Source organism: Hesperophylax consimilis, chromosome 8 (genome assembly GCF_061612785.1).
Source record: "Hesperophylax consimilis isolate HC1 chromosome 8, BYU_Hcon_1.0, whole genome shotgun sequence".
NCBI lineage: Eukaryota > Metazoa > Arthropoda > Insecta > Trichoptera > Limnephilidae > Hesperophylax > Hesperophylax consimilis.
Window position 1 is genome coordinate 28,613,999 of NC_142843.1, and position 15,204 is coordinate 28,629,202.

Genomic DNA, 15,204 nt, shown 5'->3' on the forward strand with positions numbered 1-15,204 from the left:
GCAAAGATGGCGGTACTCGTCAATAAAAGCTAGTGAATGTAGTTGTGCATCTTTTGACAGTTACTCACCAAAGTTTCGGCCATTTTGCATGCGCAGTTTTTAGTTGACAGTCGTTTGAGTGAGTCGATGTATGTGTTTTTGTGGAAATGGAAAAAATTGAGTATTGCTGTTATGAAAAAAGGCAATACGCCTACGCAAATCAAATATGAGTTGGACTCTGTGTATGGGGACTCTGCACCATCATTTACCACAGTGAAATTTTGGGCAGCTGAATTTAAACGTGGCCGTAAAAGCTTGGGAGACGATGAACGTTCGGGACGTCCAAAAACTGCAACTACTGATGATAACATTGCTAAACTTCACCAAATAGTGTTTGACGACCGCCGAATTAAAGTGTGAGAGATAGCAGAGGTTATGAAAATGTCCAAAGAACGTGTCTGTCACATATTAAATCAAGATTTAGAAATGAGAAAGCTGTCCGCACGTTGGGTGCCGCGTTTGCTCACGTTAGACCATAAACGTGTTCGAATGAACATTTCCAGCGCTCTGTTGGTGCAGTTTAGGCGCAATAAATCAGATTTTTGGCGCCGATTAATTATTGTAGATGAAACTTGGATACACCATTATACGCCCCAAACAAAATACAGTCAAAACAGTGGACTCCAAAGGGGGAACAGGCTCCAAAATAAGCAAAAACTGTTTTCTTGGCTGGGAAAGTGATGGCGACTGTTTTTTGGGATAGTCATGGCTTTATCTTAATTCATTATTATCCACGAATTACGATTTGAACTGCTTGACCATCTGCCTTACTCACCAGATCTAACACCAAGCGACTTCTTTTTGTTCCCTAATCTAAAAACTGCGCTCGGAGGACAGATATTTTTGTCAAATGAGGAGGCAATCACCTTTGTGAACAATTATTTTGCAGAGAAAAACGCCGAGTACTATTTGGATAGGTTAGAGAGATGGGAGCATCGCTGGGAGAAGTGTGTAAAGTTACAAGGAGACTATGTAGAAAAATAAATAAAAAACTTAAGAAAAAATAAAGTTTTATTGTTAGGTCGGAAACTTTTCAGACCACCCTCGTATATATGAGAAATGTGGAGATCCGCAAAGAATGCAAGGCGTAATAATTACGGTTAAGAAAGGGACTCTTAGATAGTGTGGGCTTGTATAGCGAATGAACGAAGAAAGCAGAGTAAGGAGAATATATGACGCAAATGTGAATGGTAGAAGAATTCGGGGACGCCCGAGGAAGACACGGCACGATCAAGTGAATCAGATACTCGATTCGGGCCATGTCAAGAGTTAGAATAATAGAAGAGTATGTATGAGACGATATATGAATGTGAATGAGGCAAAGAGTCTGTGTGTGTCTGTGCAACCTCTGCTTACCCCTGATTTTAATGTGTTCTTGTAATTTATTTAAATAGTCTCTAAAATACAGGTGTAAATAATAATATTGTGTTTTAGAGTTACGTTTATTACACCACGCAAATGAGTAACTACTCGTAAAATACCAGTAGTCGAGCCTCAATATCCTCTATAACTCTTATTTGTAATTAATTTTAGGTGACATTTGTTTAGTTGAATTTAACTTACAACAAATGTTTTATATCCGTTAATTGTTTCACGTGTCGACAAATATTAATTAGCTGCTTTTAAAATTGGCACCATACATGTAATATTCCGCAGTGTGGATTTTGGTAATTTATGAGGGGATATATTTAGCAAGGGTTGGAATTAATATGCAAATGATGGCCCTCTTGCCACTTGCCAGAGAGCCCGGCCCAAAGAAGTCGGTGCGAGTTCCTACTCCGAGCAGAGAGCACAGAGCACCGTGGAGGCACTCAAACTTCGGTAGACCGCAGCCAACCAGTTCTTAGTTCATACCACGCTTCCGCCTGTTCACTAAATCAAATAAGCTAGGTGAACCTCCAATTTACAAAATGACACCTTTCCACGCTTCAACGGAATTTGAGCTGTGTTTTTGCTAGTCCTTTCGGTGACTGTATATCGTTTACTCACTCGTGTTATTGTAGCTTCATGGAATTCATTCCATCCGGAGGAATTGGTGTAAATATATTTACAGCCCATCTGCCGTTATAAATCAACCACGTTAAATTATAATTCGCAACCCCAAACCGAACGAGTATGGTATATTTTATAAATAGGCTACGATTTATTCGATCGATCTCTTGAAAATTCGATTTTCTATTAAATGCACGTCGCGAAAGTAGTTGGAAATCTAATATCCGTAACACGTTTTCTCTTCAATGCCCAAAATGGTGTAAAGATTTTCGGCTTAGCGCCGTATTCCAGGACGTATTGTCGCGATGCTGGGGAGCGGGGAGCGCATACGCCAACCTAAAGAACACAGAAATAATAACACATAATACGAGTATATCTATATAAAAAAATATCAGCTATGTAAATAAAATCTACTCGAGACATCATGGAACGGCGCTATCCAATATAAGTTATCCCCTTCAGAAACACTGCTATCATTTTCCGACAGTCAAAGTAAAAAGTTAAAGTACATCTTATTTTCTTTACCTCTGGAAATAAATAGACTTGTAGTCAATACACAATGTTATTTGTTTCTATCGGAATAAAAGAATTTGCAAATACAAAACGGAAGTTTGTTCCCGTAATTTCTTGGGTATAAGAAATGGAGTTACATCTTTATATTTTAGATTGGTTTAGCCTTCTCGTGTATTTTATAATTTTTTATCGTTTAATAACCATCGGATTTCTTCTATCTTTTAGCTTTATAATAGAATTTTATTTTTTAATGTTTTCCTTTGTGATCTTCATAACTTTTAAGATAAAGGCATTTTTTTATAAAAACTCATTTATTTAACCCCCAACCCAAAATGAAGAAATTCGACCGTTTTTGTACTGAATGTATATAGAATCATCAATTTTGAAGTTTATTGTCTGAAAAGATTTTCGTCGTAAGCCTGTTCGAAATCTGAGACTTTAGGCGAATAATGATTTTCTGTTTCTCTAAACCTAAATCAATTGAAGTGGTTGAGAAAGTGGCTCTTCCTTCCTTATGATTACCGCGCGGACATTTAAACCCAGTAAATAATGGCAAGATTTCTCGTACAATTTTATTGCTTTGTGGCCATCGAGAAGATTTCCCCAAGGATCGGAATTATATTTCATATTTCACTGCCGTCGCGCCACTTGAAATCTTATTACGGTAAAACATTTTCACCAGATTTACCATCGGATTCTGTACGGCAGCAAATTATTTATCTGAAAACAATGCCACGGTAATATCACTTTGACTTTGCGCAGCGCATAAAACTTATCTTTTCTCCCTGCATTTAAATGAAAAACCCTCTCATTTGGAGTCTCATTGCAGCCTCCGTAGACCTGCTCGTACAGTAACTGTAGACCTTTTTATTAGTAAACCAGGTCAATGTCAAGCCCGATATTTACTTCCGCATCCGTTCCGGTGCCGAGTAGGTTGGCAGTTTGGTAGGGCGGTCGGTCGGCCAGGGTCGAGTCGAGTCAGTTCTGGCGGCCAAGATATTTACACTCGCCGACCAATGTCTATTGATTACTGATCGACACCGTTTCAAGGGAATGTAAAACGTGCATTGATCTTCAATTTTGGCTATGACTTACAATTACCTAATGTGTATATTACGCTATATGAGTTAATCAAGGTTGAAATGCGAATGAGGTAAGGCAAGATCGATTAAGATTTTTTTTTACCCCATTCAACAGAAAATTTGTAAACTATTTTTGCACCTATGTAGGTAACCTAATTAGAGAAACGCTTAACTATTGCATAATAATGTGTATTCACTTTTTCAAATAGTGTACATAAATAACAATAAATAGTTAGGAAGACATTATGTACGGATTGTTTAAAAAACACATTATATCACAAAATAAAACTGTTGGTTAAATTATTTTTTTTGAAATTCAGCCGTCTGCCAATTTAACATTTTAATAATAAGTTATTTACTAAAGTTTAATCTAAAGAATGCGTTTTCCGACTTAGAAGATAAATCACGATTTAATCCAACGACTTAATTACGCTCCTTTATTTTAACGAAACCTTTTAGAATTTGTACCCTCGAGATGATAACTTGGCCAGCTTTATTTATTCCAGTAATCAAATGAGGTTTTGTGGATTCTCCCCCTTTTAATTTGATTTACTAATATAAGTTTCACTGAAAAACAAAGCTTAACCCTTTTTACGAAAATTTAATTTTCTTTCACCCAAGAGTATTTTTGAACAACAGCTTGTCGTCGGACCATAAAGTAAGTTGTTAAAAGATAAATGAAAAAAATGCGTGTCCCCTTGAGTAATCCCTATTTAATACACCATACTTAACCCTTCAGGCCTCTGGCATATCGATTACATTTCTTAAAGATGCTGTCAGAAAGTCGGAGAACTGTTTTTGAAAGGTGATGAAATAGGCTTTCTAATTTTATTATTAGAAATAAACATATTTTTTTCAATATACATTTTTTGAAATGACACATAAAATGGTTTTAAAAATGGCCGACCTTACGTTTTTTCGTCTAAATACTGAACTGAACTTACTGATAACAAAAGAAAAACAAAATATTTTAGTAGAAAAATGTGTTAAAAAATATAAACATTACTGCTACCTCACTTTTTTATCGTTTCATATAAAAGATAATTAATAAAAAAATCAGGTAGTTTTATAAACTTTTCTCAAATTGCGGTCGGAACCTTTGGTTTCATAGAGGTGTACATTTTAATTATTCTGTGGTTAATTTCTACATTTGAATATAAAGCTGGGTGTTTCCTCTTTCTAATACCGTTCAGTTCATATTTCTAACTATGACGGCAAGGGAGGTACAACGAAGTAATAACTGTTCCCAAAACCGAACAAATTTGCCTGAGGAGGTAATTCATTTCAACGAATCCATGGTTTTGTGAAATCTCTACTTTTTCAATTTATGTACTAATATAAGTTTATTCTGAAAAATAATCCTCAAACGTTTTCAAGAATTGTAAATTTTCCGCCACGTCCGAGTATTTTTAGCTGGTGTTTGTTGGTCTCATGACTCAAAACGAGGATAAAAATAATTTAAGTGATAATTTGAGGCCATCATTTCGGCCAACAGAGATGACACGCGCATTGCTGTGTTGCCAAAAGGCGAACAAATCATCTCCCAGGTAAAATACGCTCCACATTATCCTCGCAAACAACAAGCACACTACTTTATGACCTCCCCACATAATGGGCTATCATTTTGGTTCTGCTTTGCCAGTTCGAATGCAGCACTTTTAACTAAATCTCGCCGAACTTTATTAGACTTTTCCGCAGTAGTAACATTAATTGATTATTACATATCGACTGTGAAAAGGTAGCATAGCGTGACATTGAGAGCTTGTATGTGTTAACATCTTTATGACGTTCTCTATGCCAGCATTGATAAATAAGTCCAGTTTCATCACGTAATATATATTTATTGTTATTGTTTGTTTGATAATAGCTTTGAACGCCGAAACAGCTGTCACAATATTAAAAGCTGAAATACTTGAAGAACTAATAACATCATTAAATTTATGAGTTTATTTATTACACTGTTATACGTGGTGGAATTATATAGTATTAAAATAGAAAATAAAACATTTTTTAACTTATTTCCACTTGTTTATTTTACCAGTACCGGTTTCGTCCTATTATGGACATCTTCAGGCTGGCAATTGAAATTCTTTTGTTACAGAATTTATACAAAATTAGGTACACAATGTCAAGGTAGGTACATATGTTTGGGTTATTAAATTACAATGGTTCTTTAAGGTTAATATGTCATAAATAAGAAATAATAATATAACAATGGTCACTATAGCAGAATAATCGATAATTTAGTAAATAAAATAATGAATTTTCTTGCATACCACGCAGGACAATCCGGAAGAGAAGAATCAAACTGTATAAAAGAACACCTCCTTAGTTGGGCAAATCAAAAAATGGGGGGGGGTTTATGATCTATTGAACATAATTTTGCATTTACCAGAAAACGAAAATTATTTCCACAAAGATAGAGATGTCAAAACTCTTAACGCCTGCAACAAAGGATCAGAAGATTACATAATTAAATTACACAACTGTTATTTTTGTAAAATTTTGTAAAAGTCATGAATAACAAAATGTTCAATAATCATCAATACATACATCGCAAATTTATAATAAATTTACAATACGAACATGGTGCTCAGTCGCCATTAATATATCCATTGTAATTAATTTGAATAATGTTACCTTAGACTCTGAGGTAACATTTTATTATCGCTAAGTAATTTGCGATGTATGTATTGATGATTATTGAACATTTTGTTATTCATGACTTATTTACTTTAAATAAAAGTTGTGTAATTTAATTATGTAATCTTCTGATCCTTTGTTGCAGGCGTTAAGAGTTTTGACATCTCTATCTTTGTGGAAATAATTTTCGTTTTCTTAAATGCAAAATTATGTTCAATAGATCATAACCCCCCCCCCATTTTTTGATTTGCCCAACTAAGGAGGTGTTCTTTTATACAGTTTGATTCTTCTCTTCCGGATTGTCCTGCGTGGTATGCAAGAAAATTCATTATTTTATTTACTAAATTATCGATTATTCTGCTATAGTGACCATTGTTATATTATTATTTCTTATTTATGACATATTAACCTTAAAGAACCATTGTAATTTAATAACCCAAACATATGTACCTACCTTGACATTGTGTACCTAATTTTGTATAAATTCTGTAACAAAAGAATTTCAATTGCCAGCCTGAAGATGTCCATAATAGGACGAAACCGGTACTGGTAAAATAAACAAGTGGAAATAAGTTAAAAAATGTTTTATTTTCTATTTTAATCATTAAATTTGATTTATTAAAAAAAAACCTAATACATATACATTTATATTTACATTTTTTTTTAAATATTACGACAAAAATGGGAGTTAAGCCAGGTTCTCATACATGTCATTCTTCCATTCCTCAATTTTTATTTTTTTCTAACCACTTGAGCAATAGCTACCCTAATTTTGGGAGGTGATTTTTAAAAATTAGTAGCTCCCTACAAATAATATGTGTTCGACTCTCATACATGTCACTCTTCTATTCCTCGATTTTTATAATTTTTATAACCGCTCGAGGAATAGCTACCCAAAATAGGGTAGGTGATTTTTATAAATTAAAATGAATGATAAATTTAGCGATTTAATTTTTTTATGAAACCCAAAAATATAGGATAAACAGTGTAATCTATCGGTGGATTGATCGGCTTTAAACCTCAGTAAGCAGTTCATATGTTTCCGTATTAATATTTGGAGGTAGGATATTAATTGAATCGAAAACCGAACACACGTAATGGCCCTGCTCGAGCGATTGTCATAAAAAGTAATTCTCTAATGCCAAAAGTGAACTTATAAATAATATTGAGCGTTTTTATCTCCCGTGTTATGTATGTATACTTTTTCGTTCTGCCTTTTCGCAGTCGATATTCTGACACATGACGTGTGATATTTGTAATAAAAATGAACGTCTTCAGCAAATTCAACATCTTACTCAGTGGGGTTGCCGCATACAAATGTTTTACAATATGCAAATAACATTAAATATAAAAAACTTTTAAATTGCCATTTTCCTATCTTTGAAATGAGATCTGAACTTTAAATGTTTATTTTTGAGAGTTGGCCTCGGTAGAACCCGAAAGGTTTTATTACGCCGGGTACTTTCGGGCTTCCGAATCTTCGTAGGTAGAAGGTTCGATTGGCGGGTAGAACAATTATGTTTAGCTAACATAATAAATAGACCAGTGAAGATAATCTAAGTAGCTTTTCCTTATACAAACGGAAGTCTTTTTAATGCACGGAGATAGATTAGAAACGTGCTTCAGTTAAAATATCAGAACTTTGTGATTTATTGGTATCTTTTCTCTTTACACCATGAAGAAACGTTATTTATAAAGGATCTATAACACATTTATAATAATATTTGGCTAATTTATATAGCGCGGTTTTCGTGAAAAATCTCCTCAAGGGCGCTCTCAATGAACATTGCACTGATTTAAAATGTATTTAAACATATAAAGATATTTTAAGGATGGAACACGTTTCTATGCTGGCTTTTTGTATGTGTCAATGGATTTTAAATTCATCCCATTTGGTGTCGAGTTAATAATTCAAAGTATTTATTAGCTCCTTTGAACGGTTCCGGTTGAACGAAAGGAATAAAATTTTACTAAAATGAAAGTTATGTACAATTTAAAGTTTTCATTTTCAATCTTCCTTTTCTCATTTTTATGTTGAGAAAGTTATACATATTCAAAGTTTCGTAAGCGCTTCAAAAATGTTTGACGCAAATTATGCGAAAAACGGAAATAATGTTTTGATCTCTATAATCTCCTTTCCTAACACTTACCGCCTTTTTTATAAAGGACAAACTTATATACTTGTAATACATTTATCTACGTCGATAGTTTGCGATATTTTTATAGGCAAAGCTTATCACGTTTTTTCTATCGACGCTCGAGTTTTTTTTGGCAGGTCGTGCGTAATTTTCCCCGTTTTACGCTAAAAAGTCTTACTACCGACATAAAGTGTTTTACGACGCACATATGTTTTCTGAAGATATATTTTTGGTTCATTTTTAATCCTTAGGTTGTTTAATACGAGAGCTTATAGTTTTTTATTTAACTATTCAGGTGTTCTAATGTTATTTTTTTAATAATTTCCATTTATTCGGACTTTTATTCAAAGATGAGTTATTTTTAGTAATGGTATAACTGGTCTTATCTTGCCAGGGCTCCTACCAGAGACTGGTAGGAGCCCTGGCAAGACTGCGACTAACTTGACTGCGCATATCTCACAAGCCGAGCTTAAAAAGCAATTGAAATACCTACCAGCCCATAATATGTTGAGAGATGTTTATGACTACAACAAGAATGCATCCTGAAAACACTTAACATTTCAACGAAAATAATGTTTGCTGCGAAACGCTGCAGATTATATGTGTCAAATAAATCCGAACGATAAAATTTTTAATTTGCTTTAAATTGGATGGGTTTATGACGTCAGGCCGGTAGGTCTTGAACCTGGCGAAGATTAATTGAACATTTCGCTGTAAAATATGACATTTCAGAAGATGGAGCATATGCGAAAGAGCTTTATATTACTTCCATTCATCATCCTCTTAACAATACATTCCCCTTGTGTATTATACAATACACAATAAATGTATTTAAATATTATACATACCACCTACAACTACAACAGCACCTCCCACGACTAAAGGCTTGTTCGCCAATATATACATAATGCTTTTTTTAAACCAGTACGCAGTTCATACAATTTAGTATATTTTGAGGTGATATCTATTAGTAAAGAACGGGATCTTTTATATCTAATAATACGGAGTTTTTATATTTCTATTTGATATCGCACAATAGTTCCGACCACCGAACCAGTGAACTATGGCATCATCATTTAGGAAATTTTGTGAGGATAAAAAAAAAATACCGACTGTTCGGATACTAGCGCAGAGTGGTGAAAAAACCCCGGTAACCCCGTATATTATAATTACAACATTTTGAAAGGAAATTAAAATAATTTTCTGTTGAATTTTTGTATTATAGGTAGAAGCCCACTTTATCGATTTTCTGAATTATTCTTCACACGGGCAGTTCTACTTTTGAAAATGAATTGAATTCATTGAATGTGAATAAATTCATGTTAGAATATTTCACATTTCACGTACATACATCTCAAATAATCATTTATTGTGTAGATTTATTGTATATCGACCACTTCGAAAAAAAATTGCCAATAGGTTTATATTTAATTTCTTATTTTCCCACTCTTTGTTTCTAACTCGCAATTGCAGCGTCCATAGCCAAGGAGCTCACTGGTCTATCACGTATATATTATCTTCTAAGGCAAACAATAATATTAAGGTATTTGCTCAAATTTGAACTTCAAACATGTTGATGTGTACTGTTAACGATGTTTGCTCTGGTTTCTCCATAGTCCACACTAATAATAGTATTTTGTTTGTTCCGCAGAACCCAAGAAGGACAAAAGCGAGGGCGGCGGTCCGGGAGCGGATCAGCACGGGATGGGCGGTGGCGGGGGCAGCCAGGGCGGGGACCAACCCAGGCCAGACCGCCCCGCCACGCTGCACCCGCAACAGGGGAAGGTCTCCCGCAGGATAATGTGCTACCACTCCGAACACCGTGAGTAATCTATCTAGTCTCCCGACATTATTTTATTATGTACTTCTTAGTATTGTGGAAGATTTTACGATTGGGCTTCAAACTAACTAACTAATTAAATGTAAGGAGAGTAAAATATATGATCCGAATGTGAATTGTTGAAAATTTCGGGGACGCTCGTGGAAGACATGGCACGATCAAGTGATCCAAATGCTTTAGTCGGTCTGTGTCAGAGTCAGAATAACAGATGTTTGTTTATGATACGATGTATAAATGTGAATAGAGCAAGTAAGCCAAGACTGAGTTGTTTGACGGTCCATCCTCTTTGCCTACCCCTGCGGAAAAGGCGCGATGGTCAGTTATTAATTAGTTGTAAATGAGTAAAATAAAAATAATATTAGAGTCATTTGTGTAGCGCCGTTTTTGTGAAATGTATTTACAAATGCGCTTTAAAACGAATAAAATATCAAAAATACTGTTGATGTATTTTTATTGTATGTTTAGCAACTAAAGTTATAATTGAACGCTAATGGCTTTAAACCTTATACCTAATGACTTATGAAGGTTTATGGGCCCCGAATACCTTTAGTCCGAACTCCGCACTTATCTGGTAGGCACCCTCCCTTTACCCAAATTATCCACCCAGGTAGCGGGGATTACGTCAAAGTACTTACCCCTTGGAAGAAGATCCCAATTTTGGAGTAGCCCAGTTACTTATTGAGTTCTTCGCATTAAGTATTCGGTATTTTTTCTATTACGTTAGTGAAGGGTTTAGGATTTTTTTCCGTGCTGTTAGTTTTTGTCGCTTCCAAAGGCGTGGGATTATCTTCAGTGCGACCTTTTTTCCACTCCCCAGTGTAGAGCAGATTGAATCATTCATTTTAAAAAGTGACCATTCTTGAGAAAAGTTATATATATGTATATATCCCCTTCCATACACAAGCAAATGCTTTCAATGGAAGAGTAGTAAAAAAATACAAGATGTAAAATGAATTATGTACCATGTAAACATATTATTAAAAATAAAAAATAATTACAAAAAAAAAAAAAAAAATATATATATATATATATATATATATATATATATATATATATATATATATATATTTAGGTATGTCGACCAAACGAAGAACAGAAAAACCAATTCGAGCTATCTTTTTTAGTTTATTATTGTATTATCTGTGAGATATATAACAGGTAGAAAACAGAATTTATGACTAGATGCCATTAGCCTGGAGAAATAGGTACCATTTCTTTTTTTTAGGAAAATATTCCCGGGTTATTCGTAAACCTGACAATATCTGAAAATCTCCACGGAGAACTTAGCCAGCCGAGGAATTGAACACGCTACGCCTGGGTGGGACCCAAACGCGATGTCAACTCAGTCACCGACCGGTCAAATTTATGTTATACTTAATTTATAATAAATTTATATATTTAAAAAATATTTATATATATTCGCATTTTTATCAAAAATCGCAGAAAAACATAGAAAGCTTAGCCGCCTGAAGCTGTTTACAAGGTGCAATTTACGCTTACGACAAAATAAGCTAACATATATTGACAGCTCCCAAAAATCTATGGATTTTGATTGTCAAATGCGTAACTTTCTATTTCTTTACCATAAGGCAGAAAGGAACAGGCCACATTTCTCAAGTAGCTGTCAAACTATCAGAGGAAAGATTGGATACACCTTCGACTAGTGGCGTGCATTGATCACGACCTAAGGTAGGTATGCCGTGTAGTTTTCAAGTTCGGATGAATTGTACATTTAATTTGTGAACATAGATGGTATAGATTTGTCATGTATTAAGATATAAAAATATCAATTTAGAACAATTGTGAGGTAAATTTATTGAAAAAAATACATTTTCATGAAAAATTATTTTATTTTATTGAATCGTTCATTTTTCTTGGGTAAGGCACAGTTTTTCAGCCTTTATGGAGCATAATATCTAGATCTATTTGTATCTAAAAACATACACCTATATAATTTATCTTTTTAAACATGTCGCTGATTTAAGGAGTGTAATCTAATATTTATAGCAAAATCATTCATAGTAAATATTTTGTAATTTATCATCTTTATAAATGTTAGTTAGAATGGTGAAACACTTTTAATTTAAATACCTACTAATATTTTTTAGTTATCTCTTTTCAAATTTTTTAATTGTTGGATAATGTTTGATAATTTTCCAATATTATTTATGTTCTTTCTTATTACTGAAAAATACACATTTATATCGAAATAAAAGTTAACTTTTACAGATAATGTTCAATTTATGCCTCTAACCTGGAAAGGTTAGTCATTCATCATTCTGTCGGAAGAAAAATAAAACCAATCAATCAATATTGTTCCCGATCATTGTTTGGAAGGAGATTGGATAAATGTGGAATCCGACGTATATGGAGATTAATCGGTGACGTCGTCACATGGGACGTTTTAATCGATATACCCTAATATCATATCGAGTTATATTGATACTCATGGACTGCTTCGAATTGTTGAACTTTGAAATAAAATCAAATGTTCGGCAAGGATATTTGTTTTCGCGTTCTTGATCCATGACATCCAATAATTATATTGACGTGCTTCTTATCGTAAAATATGCTTGCTTTATTTATTATATTTGGCATATCGATACCATTAATGTATATTTAATTCGATTCAGACTATTCGATATTTGACTTCGTTCCGCGAGCTTCAAATTCTCGCATTCCTGATTTATTCATCTTATCAAAACATGGAAATTTTCCTTTCGCTGTTATGAGATTCCTTGTTTTTTTATATTTTTGGGTTGAAAATTCTTTGCTCTAATACATTTTTAGGGCCAAGTAAACAAAAAAATCTTATTTTAGTGACAAGTTTCCATAGAGATTTTTGTCGACATCGTGATCCTGTCGTGATCGTTCTCACGCGGAGAAAAATGAGTATTGCTAATTTATGAAAAATCTTATTAAATTATTGGTTATCCGGTTAAAAACGGGATTGCAGGCCTTTTCCTAAATAAATCAAATTTTAGTAAATTCCTAATATTACGGAACACGTGTTCATGCACCTGCATTTGCCTTGATAATATGTAATGACGAAATGTGAAAATATTACATTCCTCTTTTACTAAAAGTTTAACAAGAAACTTATCAAGTCATTCGTTAAGGTCCTTCAATCCAGTTTTTAATCGGATTACGAATAATTTGAAAATATTCTTAATAAATGAAATAGTAAATTTACTTTTGGTTAAGTTTCTATAAATTATTAATTCAATTAATGAAAAACATTCCATATTAATTTATTCACCTATCAACACACCGCAACCTTCTGCTTCTGCTACATGGTTAGGGGCTCAACAACAATATCAGGATCAAAGATATTAGAAGAACGAGATGTGCTATGAGCAGTTCATACTGTGTGGAATTGTTTTGCCCAGTGTCGCCGGTTTTGTTCACCAATACTACTGCACACCTTCGCTTACGCTAAGGTATCCGCACTAATACATAGAACAGATTTCTGTGCGTACACGTCCCGATAGTATTCAAAGTACCCTAATTAGGTAGTACTCCGCCTACGGTTCGGCGGCCAACATAGCATATCTCGTTCTTCTAATATCTTTGATCAGGATCGTGTCTTTTATATACTTCATTACATGCAGTTGACAATACTTGCTGAAATTGTAGATGTGTCCAACAGCACGGAATATAGTTACAAGAAGGCTATAGTCACACTTCTCAATAATATTAATAACTAAGCTTAGCATAATACTATTCTTCAGTATTGAATTTCTGTACAACTAATAGCAAATTTTACTTCTTGATTATTGTTCCACCAAACTATTATGTATATCAAATGTTTGTAAAAGCCCGTGTGGGCGTAGAATATATAAATTAACTAGTGGATCCCCCCCAAGGCTTCGCTATTGCTAATATCTTTCTCGAGCGCCTCCGACTTCTTCCTCCATTCGCTACAGTATACCACAATGTTACTGTTAAAAAAACTACATTGAGAATATTGCGTTAAGTATTCCCCGGGCGTCCCCGACTTCTACCATTTATCTCTGTAAACACTCTTTTGGCTAATAACAAACTTTGAAATTTTCTGCGATATTTATTTACGCAGGATGAATTTTTATATATTTAGATTAGAAACCAGTTAGAATTTAACTCTACCATTTGGAATGCATTTTATACTATAAAACGGTGTCCTTCCACAGACCGCCTTCTGTGTAGGGAAGTTAAAGTTTGTGGTTGTATGTATTTATGGATGAGAAATCTAAAAAAAAAATCTTTTTGGTTCCAAAACGATCCTATATTTAAAGCTGGAACCAGCCATACACATTCACAAAATTTCATTGAAATCGGTTGGGCGGTTTCGGAGATTAGCGTGTACAAACACAGTGACACGTGATTTTTTTTAAATATATTAGGATTAATTTCAGATACCTAGTTGAATTCGTGTAATCTCTTGTAAGAGATTAGTAAGAAAATAATGTTTTTAGTTAATTATTATTGCTTATTTCTGATGTCTGGTTTATTTCGAGACATCGCCATACTGTTTCTACCGAGGTAACTTGAATTAATGAACCTAGAGGTTCTGTGAAATTAATATCACCGGCCACTCTGAGGTTCAGCATTTCGTATTCATCTGAGAATTCGCCAGCAATGTTTCCTTGCACTGGGTGTGTTCTGCGTTTCTTTTAAGATACCTAAAAGTTTTTATTTTTATTTCCCTTTCGCAAATTTTTCTTTACCCTAATTAAAGTGAATTTTAAAAAGCTTTTTTTTAATTTCGAAATTAATATTTAAAAACTTAAGGTACATTTGTACCACATTATCAGATTAAATGTATCCATCATACACACCCACAAAGTTATACAACCGTATCTTATTAACAAACATATTTCTGAACCGAAAGATTTGGGAATAACCTTTGACCCACACTTAACATTTCACGTTCATATTGAAACGATATGCAGCAAGGCTTTGAGAATGCTTGGATTTG

At 33.9% G+C, this 15,204-nt stretch overlaps 1 protein-coding gene across 5 annotated transcripts in view; it reads left to right on the forward strand.

Annotated features, from left to right (window-relative positions):
• The window catches only part of LOC149421827 (phosphatase and actin regulator 1), a 388,460-nt gene that overhangs the window by 339,603 nt on the left and 33,653 nt on the right, over positions 1–15,204 (forward strand). For all 5 annotated transcript variants that reach the window (XM_089634064.1, XM_089634066.1, XM_089634067.1 and 2 more), the window contains one exon: positions 10,059–10,229. In XM_089634064.1, the coding sequence (XP_089490190.1) occupies positions 10,059–10,229 (171 nt within the window). The remainder of the gene's footprint in view (positions 1–10,058; positions 10,230–15,204) is intronic.